This window comes from Schistocerca gregaria, chromosome 3 (assembly GCF_023897955.1).
Source record: "Schistocerca gregaria isolate iqSchGreg1 chromosome 3, iqSchGreg1.2, whole genome shotgun sequence".
NCBI classification, from domain to species: domain Eukaryota; kingdom Metazoa; phylum Arthropoda; class Insecta; order Orthoptera; family Acrididae; genus Schistocerca; species Schistocerca gregaria.
Window position 1 is genome coordinate 170,239,781 of NC_064922.1, and position 24,259 is coordinate 170,264,039.

General features: G+C 41.9%; 1 protein-coding gene across 3 annotated transcripts in view; it reads left to right on the forward strand.

Moving 5' to 3' along the window:
- Positions 1 to 537: 537 nt before the first annotated feature.
- LOC126354460 (15-hydroxyprostaglandin dehydrogenase [NAD(+)]-like) overlaps positions 538 to 24,259 on the forward strand; it is a 191,337-nt gene continuing 167,615 nt past the window's right edge. The window contains exon 1 of one of the 3 annotated variants that reach the window (XM_050004155.1): positions 538 to 739. In XM_050004155.1, the coding sequence (XP_049860112.1) occupies positions 660 to 739 (80 nt within the window). In that variant the 5' untranslated portion in view covers positions 538 to 659. The remainder of the gene's footprint in view (positions 740 to 24,259) is intronic. The other 2 variants (XM_050004158.1, XM_050004156.1) reach the window with 2 other exon arrangements.

The following is a 24,259-nucleotide window of genomic DNA, read 5'->3' on the forward strand; positions in this document are numbered from 1 at the left end:
TCCTGATTTAGGTTTTCAGTAATTTCCCTAAATCGTTCCAGGCAAATGCCGGGATGGTTCCTTTGAAAGGGCACGGCCGACTTCCTTCCCCGTCCTTTCCTAATCCGATGAGACCGATGACCTCGCTGTCTGGTCTTCTCCCCCAAACAATCCAACCCAATCCAGCTACTCATGAAAAGTTTTAAATATTAATAGCGCTGCTACGTCGATAGAACGCTATCACTAAAATTTTAAGACTATAACTTTGTCCTCTCCCCCCCCCCCGGGGGGGGGGGGGGGGGGGAGGAACTGGCTGTATTCATTACTGGTGAGAGCAAATGTCATAGAATAGAAACCATTTGCAACAAACTGCATTACTGTATCCAGTAGAGTTTCATAGAAATAAATTTCGGTAATCAGGAAAATATCCTCACCATGTAGATTGCGGTAGGGTTTCATTCGAAAGCCGTTCGTTGTAGGGGAACTCAGCGAGAGCCACGAAGGTCATGCCTGTGGGACTGTGCCGCAATTACGCTACGCCTGCGGTAAGGCTGACATGAGATGCGGGCTGTGGGATGAGCGGCCGTTGTCGCGACAACACACACTGGACAGCCAATGGCAGTATCTGGCGCCTCTGGACCTTGATACTGGCGTGACGCCACGAGAAAGCGGCGCCCCTGATGTATGGCAGACCCGCCGACAGTTGTCTGTTGGAGACGCGCGCAGCCGGTCACACCTGCAGCAACAGCCACAGCGACAGGTAGGCGCCAAAGCGCGGCGCAACTGCAGCTGCCAGTAAGCGTGCTCAGGGCCGCTCTGCCGCGGGCGGCTGACGCAGCCTTTATCGGCCGGCGCTAATCCGGCAACATTTTAACTCAGCTTTACACCGCAGCGAACACAAGGGAACGAGCACTCGCGGACTATTCGCCTGCGTTCTCTGCCATTCGCTTGTATGTATAAACAAGCAGTTACACTAGACTCAGTTCATCATAAGAATAAACCTGATGTAAACAAACAAACGCGGTGATTGGTCAGCAGCCGTAGCTCTCGTACGCTGGTGTTGTACACTGGTGTTGTACAGCAATATATACATATATAGATGGCGGTACTATCACGTACGCAATAATGAAAGGGCAGTGCATTGGCAGAGCTGTCTTTTGCACTCACAAGGGGAGGACGCGACGTTCGGAACGCGGATTTGCTGAAAACTTCGTACAGTGGTAGTACTCCATTACGACAGCAAAATTTGTAAGCAATACCGCGTACTTCTCAAGCGTTATTGACAAAATCGTAAGATAATTTCAAAAAAATGGCTCTGAGCACTATGAGACTCAACTGCTGTGGTCATCAGTCCCCTAGAACTTAGAAATACTTAAACCTAACTAACCTAAGGACATCACACAAATCCATGCCCGAGGCAGGATTCGAACCTGCGCAGTCGCACGGCTCCGGACTGCGCGCCTAGAACCGCGAGACCACCGCGGCCGGCAAGATAATTTCGATCGTCAAATATATACCTGTGCGTGGCCATTTTTACCATGAAGTGTCGGCAGCCGAGTGTTTTTTTTTTCTTTCTCTTTTTTTGGTTGTTGATCGTTGTGGATGTCCCATGACATCCGTTCAAGTTCGTTCGTTGATCCTTCCACTCAGTATTTTTATTACAGAGCAAACCGGCTCTGACCGAGAAAATCGTAAGATATTTTCGATGGTCAAATATATAGCTGTGAGTGGCCATTTTTACCATGAAGCGAAGGTTTTTTCCTTGTTGTTGATCGCTGTGTTTGGTCGTTGCGGACGTCGCATGACATCCGTTCAAGTTCGTTTGTTGATCCTTCCACTCAGTTTTATTTATTACAGAGGCAAACCGGCTCTCTGACCGAAGACGCTGAGCTACCGTGCCCGGCGGTTTGTTTTTCCACGAAAAAACCTCAAAAGACCTTGCGTGTGCGGAAACACAGCATTTATTCAATGCAGCTGGTGCCGTTTAACTCAGTTTTTCATGTTCTTACGAAAAATACCGTCCCGCAACTTGTAATGTCGAAAGCGACGATTAATTCTACATCTTTCGAAAGCCGTCTGTGCCGGTCAAAACTTGGAGGTAACAAGTCGTTTCTGGCTCCTTCCAGGTATAAGACATTTCTTAAATCACAGACAAGCATACATTTAAAGTATCACTTTATGCGTTACGTCGTTTAATAGTCGGTAGTTATGAATATTGTATTATTTGTCATAATAAAAATTTGTAAACTGCCAAATAACATAAAATGACTGTGTTAGAAATAAAAAAAAACTGACGAGCGGGACTCGATCCAGCGACCCAGCAATTACGGAGATTGAACGCTAACCACTTTTTTTTTTTCGCTGCCGGCGCTTCATGGTGAAAATGGCCGCGCACAGGTATATATTTGATGACCGAAATTATCTTGCGATTTTTTCAATACGCTTGAGAAGTACACGTTACTGCTTACATATTTTGTTGTCATCATGAAGTACTAGTAGAGTACGAAGTCTGCAGTAAATCCGCGTTCCAAACGTCGTGGCCTCTCCTTGTCAGTCACACTGTCGCTACAGTAAGAACTTCAGCACAAGCGGCCCAGTCTAAACTACTCGCAAGTAGGTCCAACTCGAAACGTCCCCTTTGAAAAATTATACACGACTGTGCTTAAACTGACACACAATATTTTTTTTTAGCGCAACGCAAACTGACTTCCAAAAATCCCTACGAAAGAATGGCCCTGACTAACATTAACCTATACGTTTCACAAATCACTTACCTCACAAAAATCTTCGTTACTCAAGCTACTGCAATACAGCGAGCGCCAATAGTGCCAGCTAAATAAAAGATTCAAAATACGGAAGGCAGTAACTACTGATAGGCATTGTTAGCGAATGAAAGATTTTAATAGAGAGCAAACAATGTATTTACCTTAATAGTCATAATATATATATATATATATATATCAGTTCATGACATTCAGTCTTACAAATTTCAAAACTCCGCCATCTCTCTCCCCACGTCCACCACTGCTGGCGGCTCACCTCCAACTGCGCAACGCTACGCACTGTTAGCATCCAGCTGCCGCTGCCTAACACTACAATGGCGAGTATTACAGCAATGCCAACCAGCCACAGACTGCACACGGCACAGCCAGTGATTTTCATACAGAGCGCTACGTGGCGGCGGCGTTACCAATAAAAAAACCTAAACAGCCTACTTACATAGCCCCCATGCTCCCCACAAAAAATTTACAAAGTGTTTTGGGCAGTGGCCAATACAGATTTGAAATTTTTTTTCATAATTACAATAACAAAGAAACGAAATGCACACACTTATCGATACAATGTTGGTCAAAAGCTAAAATTTTCTCACAGTCCATGAAGACAGTCCTGATTATTCATCAAAGTAAAATTGGAGTGTTTTTCTCAAAGTCTGAGTAGTAAAAGAAAATGCACACGGAAGTAGTGGATTTCCATGCAGTCTTGAAGAAGTAGTGTTGTCCTTCCAATGGAAAGACAGTGCTGACTCTTGACATGCAGACAGGTAATGGGCCACAACAGAGCAAACCCACAGCAGAGTCAGTCGAAGTTTTAAAGAATATTGGTAGGTAGGTCGTCACAGAGTAGATCCATTGTAGTCCTGGTAGAGATTACGGTACTGGTGGGCCACCAGAGGTGCAGACCCACTGCAGTCCTTGTAGAAATAATGGTATTGGTGGGTCACCAAAGGTGTAGACCCACTGTAGTCCTTGTAGAGATGGCCAGCAGCCATCTGTTTGACTGTGCAGGCGCACAATCACCGTTGAAGAGTCTTGAGGATAATATAGCAAGTCCATAACCACCACTTGTGCACTCACAAAAATTGTTTTTGAAATGTCCTTAGAACCAGCAATGCTGTTATCCAGTCACTTACTGAATTATTAACACAGGTGCAAACACTATCAGTCCCTACTTCTCATATATAGTCCATATACTATGACCAACAGAAATGTGTGCAGTGAAATGTAACTTACAAGTTACTTAATTTGATGAACAGGTGTCGACTACAATTTTAATAACATGAGAACACAATAACAAAGGTATAAAATATATCATTGAAGAACATAATAGTACAGATAACATTTGCAGTAATACAGGCTTTACAAAAGTATCGAAATAACATATACATCAGTGTTACAGGAATTGTGACAGGAGCACATACAAAAAAATCAGAATAAATTTCTAAACATCAACTTCACACATGAGCATTAAAACAAAATAGAATAAATAATGTCTAAACATCTTTACAAAGTAAATAACATATTATTGATGTAAATTATATTTGAGGATAACAGTATTCCTCATCATAGTGAATGTAGCTTAGTATTAGAACAGAAAAAATTCTATGAAACAGTACACAGAGACAGGAAGAAAATAAATACACAAGGGTACAGAAACACATAGTGGGATAACACAAAAGGAAAGGATAGGGTTTGTTTTCAGGGTAACATTTGGTACTGGAGTCCAACACAAAACTTCATTCCATAGATCGCCCCTCTTATTTCAACATTTGCTCCAGCCCAAAAAAAAATTCTATCCAAGCATGCTTTCTGTATTCTGTTCTCATCCTCTTTCAAAAATAGTTTTCCTCCACTGTACACTACTTTTTTGGCCAAACCATTTTCTTATAGCTTCTCAATGCTTTTCTTCCAATTCATCATAGTTAGTTTCTTATATAGTCCACCCCCTCTTAAGCTAACTTAAACCTACTGAGCTCAGATACTAAACTAAGGGACGACGCAATGCAGAAGCACAAAACAAATTAACACAAACAGCAATGACCCAAAAAAAATGCAGATTTGCAAAGAAAGCAGCAGTAAATGTAATACCTTATATCTAAACATGAAAAAACCCACAAGCAGAAAAAATAGTATACTAAAGACAACAACGCAGATAAGGGAAAGTTATAATCACATCTTAATGTCTATGTAATTAAAGTGGTGCACCACAAAAACTAATACTACAACAAATTACCAAGTGCTTGAAAAGAAAGTAATATATACAGTTACTGTTATTAGTCACTTCTTATTGCTCTTTCCATTCCAAGAGCTCCTTTTTCGAAGAATGTGGATCATAAAATAATTATTTAATAGATCTGTCGACAGAAAGTGTTCACATTAGGAAATGCATTTAATTTTGTAAAACCAATGCTAAAACACGGCTGGAAAACAGATATCAAATGAAATAAGCAACTATGGACAAAGCATAAAAATATCATTCAATAGTCATGTGACATTTTATAAGTTAGTAGAATTCTCTCAACTCTCGTAGAAAGACGTTTGTTATAATCAGGTGTCAGATGTAAGTATCTTTCTCAGTAATGAGCGTGTCGTATTTGCGGTGCTTGCTACAAAGGAATGTCAATAGCGAGGATAATGACCTCCTTTTTTTTACCTGTGCCTCTGAAAGGCACACACTAATGGCTTTCTTTTGTCAGGTGGTTGTCGCGCAGCTGGGTGCCCAAGACACATTACGTGCAGGTGGTCACTTAACTGTCTTATCGAAATATTTACGACACCAGTTTCCGCTACAGTGGCAGTCTCATATAAAAATATTTCACAGGTCAAGAATTTGCGTTACAAATCTGTAGAAACAAAATCCTATAAATATAACAGTGTCCAAAAAATTTTCGTCGGCATTGTAATACATTCACGCATTTACATCAACTCTTAAAGTACGATTCTTGGTTTCCAACAACCTTTTTCACAAACCAGAGTCCCTAACCACTACTCACTATTCCTTACCTTATTCGTCGACACTTCTTCAATATTTCATCATAACAGATACGTAACATAATCAAATAACTCTTATGCCATCAGCTTATTGATCATAAACATACCGCAACAGTGTAATACACATCGTCATCATAACATCATAAAACCTCAGCCAAATCTCAAAAACGTCGTAGGTTTCTGCAATAATTTCAAAACCCAAAAAAATTCTCTGCTCATGTAAATAGTGTCATCTACCTCAAACGTACTTTAAAAATCATGATCCCATACCAAATACATTATTCAAAGTTCTCATAGTATCACAATGGTTCCCAAAAAATATGAACATTTCACAAAGTACAGACAAAATAGAATTTCATAAGTGTGAAATTATCCAACTGTGTGATTGCGTAAACATGTGTCACTGACGTAATAAAAAAAAATGTTTGTCTCTCAGTTAAATGATCAGATAGCTTGTAATTTATGTGTTAGAGAAATATGGTACCGATGTGTAAAGCTGTATAAGCAAATACCATATTAGCTAGGGCTCCTTGTGCTTGCCAAACACAAAGTAAGCGTGTACCCCCCTGAGGAGGATTGTAATTATACCCTCAGGTGTTACAGATTACAGCAATGGAATGAAATGTATCACGAAAAACTTTCTTTTTAATTCAACAATCTTGATAAATAAATGGTTTAAGTACCAAATTAATCACTCAAATGCTTGCCCTGTAATGCTAAATGTGCGTTTTACTGTAAGATAATTCTGTGGAACTGTCGTAGTTATCGTCCTCTGTAAGCAAAGTTCTGCTGAATTCAATGTACTTACCTCATCATAAACGAAAGTGAAATGCTTTCCGTATAGATATCATTGTTATTACGTACCTTACCATGGTCAAGAAAGTACTATAATGTAACGTATTGTTGTGCTACGATAAAGGCTGTCTCATTGTAGCTATACCACAAAAGTTACTACTAAAACATGTTTTACTTTCCAGAATAATACAGAATAACTGTGCAGATATAAAACAGAAAAACCGGAAAAGCAACATTGTAAATTGTGTCACATATTAGTAGCGTCGTGATATAATCGTGTAGCTATCAGAGAAACCAAATGCTAAGTCATCTTTAATCTCACCGAATGTACTTCAAATAAAGAATGTATTTTCAAGTAAACCAAAATGTTGCATTAAAATCTCATTAGCAGTACTGGTAAATGTTCTAAGTATGTAAGCCTTATAGTCGTTACGTAATCGTGCAACTAACAAGCAAGAATGTACACACACAATAACACTGTGACGTCTGTTCACTATAACAATGCACTCGTAAATACTGTCTAAATAAGTTCTCTAAGTTCTAGACTGGATAGTTAACTTCATAACATTGTTGCATGTTAACAGATTCTTAGTCTGACAAAGTATACTAGTGACGTGATGTGAACAGCTTTATGGCAAAGACAAGGTTAAAAAGCAGATTATCTTTCAATAAACGGTTTTACATGTGAAATGTGATGTAAACCTTTACTCTTCCTAGTAAGCAGAGTTTCAACTTGAACGCAATGATCATGTGGTATACGTCGGTAGAGAATACTGGAATTTTTCTCAAGGTTAGTGTCTATGTTATTTTTCTCTGAGCCAGCCGGCGCACACGGCTGCCTGTGGTGCGAGTCATTGTCTGCTATATCTTTGTTGGCGTGCGTCGTAATTGGGATTAGGAGACCTAACTTCTCCAAGTTCACCTTGCCAAGAGGGCCCTGCTCTGTTTGAATCCCGCCAGTTATGATGCAGTTCAGGTCTGTCGTTACGATCATATCGTCTGTCGTCATGTCTGTAATTTCTGTAATTAATTTCTTGTCGGCCACGTTGTGGAGAATTTCTCCCTTAATCGTAACTGCGCGCTGGACCGTTGCGTCTGAAGTTATTCCGTCTCCCTTGATAATAATTATTTTGGTTCCCGTATTGTCTGTTTCTCTGATTGTGTCTGTGATATTCATTACTACAGAAATGCGATCTTACTCTGCCAGTGGTTGTCATATGGGTGGTGTCTGTTATGGTCACGATTTGTGTTGTGACAATGGCCTTGTCGTGTCCAGTTATTGTTTCTTTCATCGCGGAATTGCGACGGATGTGACCTGTAGTGATTCTTTTCCTGTTTTCGCATCCCGTGACTGTCTGTGTCAATTTCTAATTCTTGTAAGAATCCCTGAAAAGCTTCAATGTAGTCTTTGCAACGCCCTGCCAAAATAATATTCCTTAAATGTTCAGGCAATTTCATTATGCAAATGCGGATGAGTTCTGAAGGGCTATATGGGTTTGAAAGATATTGATTCTTATGTAATATGTCTTCAAAATATTTGACGAGACTGGAAAATTCAGATTGTTCGAAGTGTTTCATCATCATGATGCTATGTTTTAGTCGGTCTTGTGTAGCTTGAGACCAAGTCGCTGAGAGGAAGGCATGATAAAATTCTCCTTCATTGTGGCAATCGTGAATGACCGATCGCATTCTTACAGCTGGTTCATTCTCTAAGTAGCCACACATAAATTCTAATCTGTGCTCTAGTGACCAGTTGGGAGGAAAACAATGAGAGAATTGATGGAGCCACGCTTGTGGATGAATGTCGTTGCCAGAATTCTTAAATGTTTTGAATTTACGTGTAGTAATGAACAGCTTATAGTCAAAATCATCGTGTCGGCGGGTAGCATATCGGTCATTGTTACGTCGTGTCGGCGGTTCCATCTCAAAATTCGGTGCACCTTGCCATTTTCTTTCATAATTTCCGAAATGCCCTGTGGTATTATTTTGTGGCTTTTCCGTATTTCTAAGTCCCTCTTCCCGAGTTGGAGCGCGACTGTCCTCTGAAATACGTAATTCTTGTATTACCTGTGTCAGCTGATCTTGCACTTCCCGGATTTCTCTTTGGTGTTGTGTATTACTTTGATTCTGATTTTGTTTGAATTTCCTAATTTGTTCGCACTCTTCTGTATCATTCAGATCATCATCTACCTTTGTAGATAAGTTAATGAACTGATCTGAAAGTTCGGCTACTTTCTTCGATAGTGAACACTTTTCCTCAGTGTGTTTTTCTGAACCAAGTTTCAGAGTGTCCATTGGTGTTGAAATCGAATCTACTGTGTCCTTTAAGTTTTCTTGAGTTCTTGCAAGTTGCGTAACCGAATCGGTGGATGCAACTGAGTCCATTTTAGCTTGCAAGGTGTCGTGATTTTCACGAACAATAGTTTGCAGTTCTTTTATGGCTGCTTCATGATTCTGTAATGCATTTTCATGCCGGGAAAAAATAGATTGAAAATGCTCACAAATTTGTGTTTTTACCTCATTACAGATTTTTTGGCATTTCGATTCAATGTTATGTAACTCAGTAGTTAAATCTTCGTGTGTTTGTTCAAGTGTGGTGTCTAACTTTTGAAGCTTTTGCTGTGTTTGTCTCTGATTTTGTTCCATTGTGTCTAACTGTTGCTGTGTTTGTCTCTGGTGTTGTTCCATTGTGTTCAACTTTTGAAGATTTTGTTCCATTGTGTCTAACTTTTGAAGATTTTGTTCCATTGTGTCTAACTTTTGAAGATTTTGTTCCATTGTGTCTAACTTTTGAAGCTTTTGTCCCATTTGTTGCAATAATTGTAATAACAATGCATTGGTGTCTGAAACATGTTCCTTAGTGCTATTCGGCAATGCATTTGAACCGGCAATATTCGCAGTTTGAAAAACAAAAAATGTGTCTTGACTTATTTGAGAAAACGGTGAGGACGCAAAACCTGAATCTACAGTATTTGGAAGATTGTGTCCTGTCATTTCGGAATCCTGAGGCGAGCTGTTGCCGACTGATCGATCGATAACGCTTTCCTGTTCACTAATTGTTTCACTGCCTGCACCATTATTTGCAACCCGCTCCATTTCCCTATGCACAATTACCAAATTACTACTTTGAACATTAGTTAATTCGTTACATGGTGGCGCTAACACACTGCTTTCGTCTTCACTGTCATTTCTCAGTTTACTTTGGAGCCTAGTATTACGTTTTTCACACGCCATTATTGTCACAATATTTCACACGACAACACAAAAAAGCACAATTTGAACAGCAAAAATAAGAGAACACATTAACATATCACTGAAAATAATATCTAGTTAATTGCAAGCGCAGCTGCGAATTACTTCGTGCAAAACTACATGCACGCCACAACTATTTTACTGTACAACAATGAAAGACTGCAACTACAAAGGAAATTCTCTCACATCTGGCACGGTTCTTCCTCAATACGACAAGCTGCTTTAAACCCCATTTACAACGCAATTAAAAGAAAAAAACAGAAATACTATGATTGCACATGGAAACCAGAATTAAAGTCAAATACAAGAACACGAGCCAGATGCTTTGTTGACTGAACCTGTGAGCAAGAGGCATTGTTAGTTAGGAAGTTTGAAATAAATTTAAAAAAATTCGTTACTTCATATATATTGACGAAAAATACACTCTGATCATTACAACATCCCCAATCGAATAACATATGGTGTCTTACCCAACAGAACAGCTAGTACTCTAACGACGTCTCAACAAGCACAGATCACGCCTACCTCAGAACTACCACTACTCTCTCCAACTTCTCAGCGGCCACTGCCAGTGGAGGCGGCTGAATAATACTCTTTGGCGCAATCTCTGGCGCTGTGGCTCAGTGTAGGCACCTTTCACAAGCTCCTAAAATAACAGTGAAACATCCATGTAACTATACCGACCATGAACGTAAGCAACTAGAATCATTAGGGCTTTTGTATATTTTTAATGCTAATCAGCATTGTAGTAGCTACGTATTTACACTTGTTTGCTTGCAAGTGCGTTTATGGTGCTTTACCTTTTTAATCAAATGAATTAAAAAGCTTATGCTTATTCGCTCTGTTCCCATCCGGTGCAAGTAATCATCTTGTGGATGTTGCAGCTCTTCTTATATCCTTGCTAAGAAAAACTGGAGGGAATTCCGCCTTAACAACACAGTTTCACAGTATTGTTTCTACCCAGTAGTGTTTGTGCTGTCTTCAGTGCGTTTCTGTTGATTTTCTTTCTGAAAAATTGCTGTTACACGTTCACCTCTTGCATGAACTTTTGGCACAGAAGCCCAAGGGGCACTCACATGAAAACGAGACAGACGAAAAAAAAGTAAGTCAACTATTTATTAGTTAAAAATTAACAACTATAGCTGTTAATACACTGGTCCCATTGTGAAACAAGACGGTCATTGCGTTCATGGAAAAACGTTTGCTGTTGCCCAAGGAAGACTGAAGGAAAATCAAGACACATTCATAGGACTTCTCGACCTCGGAAAAGCGTTCGACGACCTAAAATGGCGCAAGATGCACGAAATTCTGGTAAAAATGGGGAGGAGGGGGTAAGTTATAAGTAAAGACGGGTAACGCACAATATGTAAGAGGACCAATAGGAAGCTATAATACGGGAAGGCTAACAACAAAGTTTTCGTATTATTAAGGGTTTATGTAGGGATGCAGTCTTTCGCCTTCACTGTTCAACCAATACGTCGACGAAGCAATAACGAAAATAAAAGAAAGATTCGAGAGAGTGGGACAGTGGGAATAAAATTTAAGGCGAAAGGATATCAATGACAAGATTCGCTGATGACATTGCTGTCCTCAGTGAAAGTGAAGACGAATTGCTGGAATTGTTGAATGGAATGGACAGTCTAATGAGTACAGGATACTGACTGAGAATAAAGCAAAAAAAGACGACGGTAATGAGAAGCAGCAGAAATGAGAACAGCGAGAAATTTAACATGAGAATTGGGGATCACGCAGCAGACGGGGCAGCAAAATAACCCATCCGGGACGGAGCAAGGACACAAATAGCAGACTAGCGATGGCGAAAATGGCATTCCCGGCCAAGAGAAGTCTTCTAGGATCAAACACAGGCCTTGCTTTGAGGAAGAAATTTCTGAGAATGTACGTTTGGACCACAGAATTGTATGGTAGTGGAACATGGACGTTGAGAAAATTGGAACAGAAGAGAATCGGGAAAAAACGGAAACATGATTGCACCCAGGTGTGCACCTAATGGTCCGAAACAAATCGACGACACAAATGCCGGCCGCTGTGGCCGAGCAGTTCTAGGCGCTTCAGTCCGGAAGCGCGCGACTGCTACGGTCGCAGGTTCGAATCCTGCCTCGGGCATGAACGTGTGTGATGTCCTTAGGTTAGTTAGGTTTAAGTAGTTCTAAGTTCTAGGGGACTGATGACCTCAGATGTTAAGTCCCATAGTGCTCAGAGCCATTTGAACCATTTGTCTAACAGAATAGACATCATTTTGATCGTGGGGCCGTCATGAATTAAGAGATAGTGGAGTTGCAGACATTGGGGACTGACAGACATTGGCCAAGAGTGGGCAGTGATTAAATCAACAGAGAAAGTTGAAAATTTGTGCCCGTCTGGGATTCTAACCTGAATCTTCTGCACAGTAGGCAGACAGCTGACCACTAGACCATCTGGACACAGAGGTCATCGCAACTGCACGGACTATCTATCCCAGACCGCCTCCCGTCAGACCCAAATTCTCAACTTATCGACACACTACCGTTGTAGTGGCCCTTGCTCATTATCGTCACCACTCGGGACATTTCGCCGATTCCCGTAAGAGTTCCAGCCTGCTGTGCATCTCCACTGACCACGGACGTGATCATTGGCTGTCCTGGCCTGAACTGGTGTCCATTCTTTCGGATAAGTCCGAAAGAACAGACACCATATTTTATCCAGCAGCGACTACGAGTTAATTCTGTTGTATTCTATTCTATCGCTTGAGCCTTGACCCGCAGTTACGCAGGGGAAGCCATTGTTAATTGTATTTGGCACGTTAATGTTTAAGAGGTGGCCGGATGCCATTCCTGCCGTACCCCGTACCCCCCTAGATGGAATTAGTGCACCCCAACTGTCCGTGCCGAGTGTAATCCATGGAATAGGGCGAAAGTGTTCAGACGTCTGCGAGCCGTGTAAATGAGGCGGAACATGGGGACCAGCCCGATATTCACCTAGTGGGATGTGGGAAACCGCCTAAAAACCACATCCACGCCTCGTCGTTAATCCGCCGGGCGGATTCGATCCGGGGCCGGCGCGCCTATCCGGCTACCCTGGCGGGTCCAGCGATTACGAATTAAGACATAAAGGAATTACAGACATCGGCTGCAAATGGACGTTGATTAAATGAATGGTGGAGCTTGAAGATTTGTGTCGGACTGGGATTCAAACCCGGGTTCCTGCTTACTGCGTCTGACGGGAGGCGTGCTAGGGTAGTCCGTGCGGTTGGAATGACCTCTGTGTCCAGCTGGCCTCGTGGTCAGCTATCTGGCGAGATTCAGGTTAGAATCCCAGTCGGGAACAAATTTTCAACTTTCCCTGTTGATTTAGTCAATGCCCACTCTCAACCAATGTCTGTAATTTCTTTGTACTTTAACACGCATTTTGTACTGTTAGACAAGCACAGAATTTCTGCCGTTGTATCACGTATTGTTACGGCTGTGTGGTGATCATTTGTTTCAGGGAAGGTTTGTTTTTGATGTGGCGCGCAACGGTTGTTGACCTATGTGATGTGCGTGAAAGTATGTAATTAATTCATCGCCTTTGAACTGTGGATCTCTTGAATCCCAGAAACACTGTTACGATAGCCCTTCCAAAACTGAACACAGATCAAGCACGAAAACAAGAATAAGACGTACTGGACTGTGAAAGAGAAAATAAATAGAAACAGTGAACGTCCCAAGCCCAACTGAAACAGTGAGGAAGGTTCAATGACCGCCGAGGCGTGAGTAAGTGGTCACGGTGTTGGACTGCAAGGCGAACGAGCCGTGTTCAAAACTCTTTCGTGCCATTCTTGTTTCACAACCTTGTGATCTGTCCGTCCTGTCATTGAAGTGTTTGATCTCTTTCTACAGTCTTGGCAGTTATTCTATACATTGGTTATAGAATATGAGAGTCAGTGGTAAGCATAAATTACCGTCGCAGTAAACGTGCTAAATAGCGACAGCAGGCGAGATACCACACAGACGTCTCACAGAAACGAAAACAACGTATAAACGGGTGTGAACTATATTACAACAAAGGTATTCATGAGGCAAAACTTCCAAAACGGAACGCTACTTCAGACACGTTAAAAACATATGTATTGACAGAGCACAGAAAAACTTTTACGTTCATTTGTTGAACCTCATTAAAAAACTATTTTCGTCATTTCCTTGGGAGTGATCACATTCACATTCATACGAACACCTAAATCGGGCAAGGAGGCATGTGCCACTCACTTTACTGGTGTACAATTTGAGTGCGTCGATAAGAGATTCCTTATAATATGAAACACGTAGTGTCAGTAATACCGTGTATGACACACCACAAGTGTTTTCCGGTCGAGGGTTTGGCTGACTTGTCGCCTTGTCATCAAACGTTTGCGGCTCCCGCTCGAAAGCTACTTGCTTTCGGCTGCTAATAGACTAATTGTGCAGAATCAACTGTCATAAAGTCCCTTCCTTACACCACGCTGTTGTAAACGTATGTTATAGTACGACACAGACACAAATCTGAATACAGCCAACTGGGGGTGAGGGGGGGGGGGGGGGGGGGGATAGGTGCGCGTGAGGTTTGAACAAGACCTGCGCGGTTCGCAATCAAATACTGTAACCGCTCTTATCCCCGATGCCGTTGCTAGTTTCGGCTGCTGTGTATTGCACTTTTTGTGGTTGGACGGTTCCCTGTTCCTATTTTGCTCTTTTTTTCACAGTTCAGTACACCTTCTTCCTGTTTTCATGCTTGATCTGTGCTCATTTCTTGACGAGCTGCCCTCTTGAACCTCTTACCACTGAATCTGACGGGGCTGCGGTGGGGAGTTTCACTTCTGAGTTGCTCCGCAGCGACAGCAGCTACAGTACAGCGCTCTTGAATCTGCCTTGCGTCACTCTGTTTTGTGCATTGTACGTTTTGGTTACTGCTTACTACAGGCATCTTCGACGTTGTGAAGGTATTTTCACGGAAAAATGCTGATTGCGGTAAGACATCTAAAAAAATTATAATTACATTATTACTGTGTAACGATCTGCCGAAACGAATAAATACACCGAGATGCGGTTTTTCTGTTAAATTATAGCGGAAAATATAGCGAATTACCTAACGTTCGCAAAGTAATTTTTATCGTTAGAGTCGCCGACTTACGAAACCGTCTTTGTCGTTTCTAATGATACTACACACTTTTCTGTGTGGTATTTGAAATAAGCTTCTAAGAGAACTTCAGCGACAGAACATACAAGGGACTCGATCAAATAGGAACAAGATAGTGCCGCAAACCATTATCAGCAGGAGTTCCATGATTGTCTTCCCTGTTATACCAAAATTAAGCAAACACGTCACTGAGGTATGGTTTTTGTGTTAACCATGCCCCAAGTCCATTGGCCTGTGTCCTGTTGTTGTTTGATTACTTGCTCTTAAAGCTATCCAGTCATTTCCAATGTCTACACACTCGAAGAAAAGAACATCGTTCACGGCGAATGTCTCCAAACTATTAGAGTAGCGGTGGTATGCTAAACAGTATCCAGATGGTACCGAACACTCACGATCTGTCTTTGCAAACATTACAATAAATTCTAGAACTGTAAGTGTGGAGCCGGCCGGGCGGTTCTAGGCGCTACAGTCTGGAATCGCGCGACCGTTACGGTCGCAGGTTCGAATCCTGCCTCGGGCACGGATGTGTGTGATGTCCTTAGGTTAGTTAGGTTTCATTAGTTCCAAGTTCTAGTGGACTGATGACCTCAGAAGTTAAGTGCCATCGTGCTGAGAGCAATTTCAACCATTTGTGTGGAGAATAAAACATACCAAGCAAAAGGGAGAGCAACAGATGAAAGAAATAGAACTAACATTTTAGCAGCAATAAACATAATGCAAATGTCCCTAAGTCGCATCTTGGAAGTTCGATTGGGACCAACCAACGAGAGCTTTGCAAACAGTAGACTCCATCGCATTTCACTCTCTTCACATTTCGCTGCATCTACAGCTTTGTGTCAATGACATCTAAAATTAATTGCAGTTCTCCGAATGTTACCAACGAAAAGTTCAAAGTGATACCCCATATCTATGCAAAATTTTGTTTAAGGGAGAAGTGTCGTTTGATAACCATGGGCAAGTCAATCATCGCTATGTGCACTAATTGTCAGCGGAAAATCCAAGCTCGCTCAAAGAAGTGGACAAAATCAAAGCTCTTGTCTCTCAACGTTTGCTGCTTGTTTTTTAAGATCCGCATCATTGGTCCCTGTTTTACTGGTGGAACTCTAAATACAGTGGAGTATCTCTAGTTCCTAAGATATATTGATGCTCCAGTTACTGGAAGACATCCCACTGAGCATAAGGTAGTCAGCGTGGTACTAACATGACGAATGTCCTTCCCATTACGCCATCCAACCTCCATTGGAGAACGGTCGATCAACAAACTAAAAATGGTCTACACACTCAGGAAACTTAACGCTCCCATATTTTTATGTGTGGAGAAAATTAAAACAAGAGGTCTATTAGGAAACACCTCCGACTCCTGAAGGCATGAAGTGCCTTGTAACACAGGTCTGCGCTGCTGTTAATTCCAGATGAAATTCAACGTACAGCATTATCTCTCCAGAATCGCTTAGTAGCGTGTAGCAATGATCAAGGTCTACATTTTAAGCGCTTACTATCACAACCGTAATAGTAAACACACAAACCGTACCTGAGTTACGTGTTTGCTTACATTTTGTATGCTAGGTTAAAAAAAATGACTCTGAGCACTATGGGACTTAACTACTATGGTCATCAGTCCCCTAGAACTTAGAACTACTTAAACCTAACTAACCTAAGGACATCACACACATTGATGCCCGAGGCAGGATTCGAACCTGCGACCGTAGCAGTCGCGCGGTTCCGGACTGCGCGCCTAGAACCGCTAGACCACCGTGGCCGGCTTTGTATGCTAGGACAGGCGTTTGTGGAACCTCTTCGCATGACTGCGGCTCAGTGGTTCTCGGCGCTGATATCGTGATACTATTTCCATATTATGTCATCGACGCTCTCTTGGAAGCTTCTTTCAAATGCTACGGAGAAAAGTATATAGTTCCATTAGAAATAAAACAAAGCAAGTTTCGTATTTCGGCGAGTATGGAAGCTAGTTTCCAGCACCAGGAAATTTGCCACACTGTCCGCTATAACTTGCCGAAAGCGGTGTCCCAATATATTCATTTTTTTATATATATATAATGGGGGTGGGCTGAATTAGCTGCCTCATGTGTGTGTGTTTGTGTGTGTAGTAAGTAAATAAAGGCTGTTAGTCCGTGAACCGGAAACGGAGCAAAGAGAGTTCCAACTGGGTATTTCCACTTCAGAAGTGGTTCAAATGGCTCTGAGCACTATGGGACTTAACTTCTGAGGTCGTCAGTCCCCTAGAACTTAGATCTACTTAAACCTAACTAACCTAAGGACACCACACACGTCCATGCCCGAGGCAGGATTCGAACCTGCGACCGTAGCGGTAGCGCGGTTCCAGACTGTATCCAGTTAAGTCACCTTCCATCCACTCCAGGGAAACCTTCCAAGAACATTGGTCAGAATCTAGGGATGGGAGCTATTTTTCACACTGATATTTGCTTTTGCATATGATGTACAGTGTACCAATGTCTTTGACAGTCGCATGTTATGCGATGGAGCCGCGTTGTTGACAACTGAAATCTGTTTGACATTTGCTGGGTTCGTAACAATGGTGGGTGTACGACGATTACTTCATTTATGCAATTTCCGTTACACTGTATTCGCTGACAGTTCGCTAGAGGTAATTAAGCTCAGAAGCGAAAGGAGGATGGTTCCCTATATTTAGCTGAGAAGTTTTGGCACAAATGCTGTATTGAATTAGATATAGCACGTTAAGGCGACTATTGCTATGGGTAGCTCAAACAAATGCGCACTTACGCCACACTGATTACTTCACGGTAAGGCTTGGAGGGTTAATGGCGTCTGCCAAGTAAGTGCCCGTCGATAATGGAAACTCGTTTCCGTAGTCTGATGTCGCGCTATCTGTGAGCTGCGTTACAGGCCGAGTTTGCGCCTCAAATACGAGTACTTTCTCCTAGGCTGTTGCCACAAGGCCATTCGCAACCGTCGGTCTACTTTCGAAAGCAGGCCACAAGAGGCCGGACAAGAAGCTTTCCCGGCGTCCACAGTAACTAGCAACGGCTCCAAGTACATTGTGGTCGTTTGCCGTACGCCGCATCGAGTTGTCAAGACAAGCGCACGTATAGGATCCGTCATTTTTTATCTTAAGACTCAGTCGCTGCAAACGAACGCTACGTCTACGTATATAATTTACAAGTCACTGTACAGTACATGGTGGAAGGGAACTTAATATAAATCTCACCCAGTCTGACTCCTACTGCATAATGACGTCTACATCTATACCTCGAAAACCGTTGTGAAATGCATAACAGGGGTCACTACTCATGTTAAGACTTACTAGGTCCTCTTTCCGCTCCATGCGCATATGGAGCGAGAAAAGAATGATTGTTTAAATGCCTATGTGGGTGTTGTAATTAACATTGTCATCGAAGACCCTGTGAGAGCGGTGTGTATTAGGTTGTAGTATATAGGTCTACACATCTACATCTCCAAACATATTCTGCAAGCCTCTATCGAGTGCATGGCGGAGGGTACTTTGTATCACTACATTTCCTTTCCTGCTCCACTCTCAGATACACAGTAGGTAGAGCTAGGGAAAGCTGACTCTCTGTATGCCCCGTACGAGCCCTAATTTTTCATCCTCATGGTCCTTACGCAAAATGTACGAAGGTGAGTCAAATGAAAATCTTAAATATTTTTTGAAATATTATTTATTGTGCAGAAGTGGTAAAAAGCTGTATCAATTTTCAATACAATCTGCCCCACTCTCAATGCAAGTCCTCCAGCGCTTACAAAGTGCATAAATTTCTTTAGAAAAAAATTCTTTTGGTAGTCCGCGCAAACACCTCAAGCACCGAAAGGCGTACCTCCTCATCAGAACGGAACTTCTTTCCTCCCATTGCGTCTTTGAGTGATCCAAACATGTGGAAATCACTTGGGTCATGGACTGGTGAGTATGGTGGATAGGAAGACACTCAAAGTGCAGATCTGTGATTGGTCCAACTGTTGTACGGGCAGTGTGGGGTCTTGCATTGTCATGTTGCAAAAGGACACCTGCTGACAGCAATCCACGTCGTTTTGATTTGATTGCAGGCCGCAGATAATTTTTTAGGAGACATGTGTATGGTGCACTGGTGACATTAGCCCCTCTAGGCATGTAATGCTCCAAAATGACGCCTTTTTAGTCTCAAAAGAGAGTCAGCATAACCCTTGCTGATGGTTCTGTTCGAAACTTCTTTGGTTTTGGTGAAGAGGAATGGCGCCATTCTTTGCTCGCTCTCTTCGTTTCCGGTTGGTGGAAGTGAACCCAGGTTTCGTCCCTAATAACGATTCTTGCAAGGAAGATGTCACCTCCTCGTTCAAAGCACCGAAGAAGTTCTTCACGAGCATCGACAAGTCGTTTTCTCATTTCAGTAGTCAGCTGCCGTAGCACACATCTTGCAGACACTTTGTGAAACTGGAGAATATCATGCACAATGTGGTGTGCTGACCCGTGACTAATCTGTAAATATGATGCAATGTCATTCAGTGTCACTCGGCGGTTTTACTTCACTCTAGCTTCAACTGCTGCAATCTTCTGTGGAGTCAAAATTCGTTGTGCCTGACCTGGACGAGGAGCATCTTCCACAGAAGTCACACAAATTGCGAACTTCCTACTCCACTCGTATACTTGCTGGTGTGACAAACATGCATCACCGTACTGAACCTTCGTTCGTCAATGAATTTCAATAGGTTCCACACCTTCACTACGTAAAAACCGAATAACAGAACGCTGTTCTTCCCTCGTGTAAGTCGCAAGTGGGGCGGCCATCTTTGTATTGATACTGCGACGGTATGGGTGTGCAGTTGCGCTATGCTGCCACCTACAGGCCATTCTGAATGCTGTTTGTAGCATGCTTATCGACTTACAGGATAACGGCGCGAAATTTCGATTTGTTATTACAAATTTAAAGTTTTCATTTGACTCACTCTCGTACATTGGTGGCAGTAGAATCTTTCTTCAGTCAGCTTCAAATGCTGATTCTCTAAGTTTTCTCATAGCTTTCCTGAAAAGAATATCGTATTCTTCCCAGGAATTTTCCTTTGAGTTCACGAAGCATCTCCGTAGTATTCCGTGTTTACCGAATCTACCGGTATCGCATCTAGCAGCACGCCTCTAAACTGCTTTGATGTCTTCCTTTAATTCGACCTGGTGCTGATACAAACACTCGAGGAGTACTCAAGAATGGGTCGCACAGGTGTTCTATACGTGGTCTTCTTTACAGATGAGTTACACTTCCCTAAAAGTCTCCTAACACACGGAAGTCAAGCATTCGCCTTCCCTATTACAATGCTTACACGCTCGTTCCATTTCACATCACTTTGCACCGTTATGCCCAGGTATTTAATCGACGTGGCTATGTCAAGCTGCACATACCGATGCTGGATTCCAACGTCACGGGATTGTTTTTCCTACTCATCTGGATGTTCTGCTCATCCTGTCCTTCAGATCGTTTATGTATACAGAGAATAAGTGCGGTCATATCACACTTCCTGAGGCATTCTTGACGGTAATCTTGTGTCTGATGAATACTCGCTGTCGAGAACAACACATTGAGTTCTACTATTTAAGAAGTGTTCGAGCTTCGCTTATCAGGGAACCTAATCGGTATGCCTCAGTGGGGCACCGTGTCAAACACTTCCCGAAAATCTAGGAGTATGGAATCTGCCTATTGCCCTCGATCCATGGTTCGCGTGCTATCAAGTGATAGAAAGACAAACTGAGTTTCGCACGAGCAATGCTTTGCAAATCCGTACTCGTTGTGTACAGAAGCTGTTGCGTCTCAGGGAAATTTATTACAGTTGAGCTGAGAATATTATCAAGAATTCCGCAGCCAACCGACGTTAAGAATGTTCTTCCATAATTTGTGGGGTCCGTTCTTTTACCCTTCTTAGACACAGGAATTACCTGTGCTTTTTTGCCAATAGATTACTCATCTAGTGGTACTTGTAAGTAGGCTTTCAAGGGGATAGTTAGCGTAGCCTTTCAAGCCTTTTTTAACTCTCTTCCGTTAGTCAAGCAAATCTGTAAACGTTCGTGCTGCTCTTTCATTACATTCAATACATTGGGTTAGTCATATTTTCTAAGGGTCCCATATATTCTAAAGTGGGACCCACACTCGATTTGTGAACAGTCTCCTTTTGTAGACTCATTGTATTTTGCCGCTATCCTGCCAACGCACCAGTATACCACCTTCGACAGATACTGTGTGATAATTTCCGATCCCTGTCAGCTGTTACACCCACGTGTTTGTACGATTTGACTGATTTCAATTGTAGCTCGCTGATGATGTAGCCATAGGATAGGCTACTATGTTTTTTTTTTTTTTTTGTTTTTGTTTTGTGATCTGAAAAATTTTACATTTCTGAATATATAAACAAATTGTCCATCTATGCACCGCTTTGAAATCTTATGTCCGAATCAATATTGTGCATCTTTTTCCAGACAGTACTTTATTACAGATAAGTTCATCAACTGCAAAACCGTTGAGGTTTATTGAGCGAGAGTATAATGAGTAAAATATGTGGGGAGAATTTGTGGAGATTTGTGCCAGAATGGAGAAAGAACCTGGATGTTTTGGTTATTACGGCGTATCCCTTGTACCAGGGTAATCCACTGTGTTCTACCGACTCCGGTGTTTCAGACGTGCTTTTCCCATATGCCACATGGCAGAAGCTCTAATAGAACTCTTCGGAAATCGCAGGTAGGAGAACCATTGCCGGTCGAAGCAAGAGTCTGACGTGCACGTGTGCTCGTGTAGCTTAGTAGTATGGATGAGTGATCGCTATAATCTGTAATTCCGGCTTCGAGCCACATGTGGCACAGATGTTCAACGCAGAACATATATCCTATAATACTATGACTGCAGCTTTACTGCTCTATGGATCCGATGTACGGACTAAGCTATCAGACAATTCCAGAGAACTGAAACGGTGGAAATCAATCTTATAACATGTGTAGCAGGATACAGATTGGATCATAAGAGTAATAATGAGAAAAGAGAGGAGTCCCACGTTATGGAAATAGCACAGAAAATCTAGGTGTATAGAAAGCAATGATACGAACCTCTGCTAAGCCGGATACCAAGGGAAACCTGTGATGACAGATCCAAGGATAGAAGGAAGATAGGGCGACCACGAAAGAGATGTTACCATGTAAAATGCTTGAATTCCAAACAGACAAACTGTCTAAACCGAAAATGTGCATGGCAATGATGATTGTGTCATTTTAGGTTCTGTGTGTCTGAAAGGTTTGCACTGATAACAATTTATTTCATTGCATGTTCACTAATTAGATTCCCATAGATCCATTCTTTTCAGTTCAATGCCTGTACCTCATTTCAGAAAAATGACTGTTAGTGTACCAGCGCAATCGTCTTACCGCATCATTTTTTCAGACAGATATACGATGAAATCAGAGGAATTGCACACAGTCTATGTCGGAGAGTGAATCTTTGCATTTATCCAGCCGACTGCTACGAGAACAATATCTTCTTTCTTCCCTTCAAAAATCCAAATTTACGTTTTCTGTCCCTTTCTGTTACTCTTCCATACGAACATTCACGATCCCAGCTGTGCATTCGTGAGTTTGTAGGGCGTCTGCTGTCACATTTTCTTGGTGTTGTTGTTGTGGTCTTCAGTCCAGAGACTGGTTTGATGCAGCTCTCAATGATAAGCTGATGGTGCCTGTGCAAGCTTCTTCATCTCCCAGTGCCTACTGCAACCTACATCCTTCTGAATCTGTTTAATTGATTCATCTCTTGGTCTACGATTATTACCCTCCACGCTGCCCTCCAATACTAAACTGGTGATCCCTTCATTCCTCAGAATATGTCAAGTTGTGCCACAAACTCCTCTTCTCCCCAATTCTATTCAATACCTCCTCATTAGTTACGTGATCTACCCATCTAATCTTCAGCATTCTTCTGTAACACCACATTTCGAAAGCTTCTGTTCTCTTCTTGTCTAAACTATTTATCGTCAACCTTTCACTACCATACATGGCTACACTGCATACAAATATTTTCAGAAGAGACTTCCTGACACTTAAATCTACACTCGATGCTAACAAATTTCTCTTCTTCAGAAACGCTTTCCTTGCCATTGCCAATTTACATTTTATATCCTCTCTACTTCGACTTCATCAGTTATTTTGCTCCCAAAATAGCAAAACTCATTTACAACTTTAAGCGGCTCATTTCCTAATCTAATTCCCTCAGCATCACCTGATTTAATTCGACTACATTCCATTATCCTCGTTTTGCTTTTGTTGATGTTCATCTTATATCCTCCTTTCAAGTCACTGTCCATTCCGTTCAGCTGTCCTTCCACGTCCTTTGGTGTCTCTGATAGAATTACAATGTCATCGACGAACCTCAAAGTCTTTATTTCTTCTCCATGGATTTTAATTCCTACTCCGAATTTTTCTTTTGTTTCCTTTACTGCTTGCTAAATATACAGATTGAATAACATCGGGGACAGGCTACAACCCTGTCTCACTCCCTTCCCAACCACTGCTTCCCTTTCATGCCCCTCGACTTATATAACTGCCATCTGGTTTCTGTACAAATTGTAAATAGCCTTTCGCTCTTTGTATTTTACCCCTGCCACATTCAGAATTTGAAAGACAGTATTCCAGTCAACATTGTCGAAAGTTTTCTCTAAGTCTACAAATGTTAGAAACGTGGGTTTGCCTTTCCTTAATCTATTTTATAAGATAAGTCGTAGAGTCAGTATTGCCTCACGTGTTCCAACATTTCTTGATAAGATCTGCAAATACGTAAACAGTGCTCTCGAACATGTCCCACGTCTAAGAGATGTCGAACGAATTCTGGGAAAGTGAAGTGAATCAATAGGGGAACGTCACACAAAATAGTGGACTCCATTTCGTATCACTTCATCGTATTATCGATGGGTAACTGAACAATGTGACAGGATCCAGATGCTACTCACAGATATTATAACCAGATAGTACTGGGCTCTTTCGGCTTGTTATGAGCATTATCCCGCAATTTGTGACTTTTAAGAAGGGATGCAAAATCACATTGTCAGTAAATAGCACTGAGACTGCTGCTGGTCCAGTCAGACCGAACGTTAAGGTATACTGAGGACGTTAGTAGCCTAAATGTACCTCCTTGAAACGCATCCGGTGTGTCTAACGTTTCGCAGTCCAATAAAACGCATTGGGTTCTATTAGTCGAAAATTCTTGGAATCTGCCACAATCGATATTGGGCATGATTATATCTCAATTACCTGCCGACCACACTGTGGACAATTTTCGAAAATCTAGGGAGACCTCATCTAACGGTACACT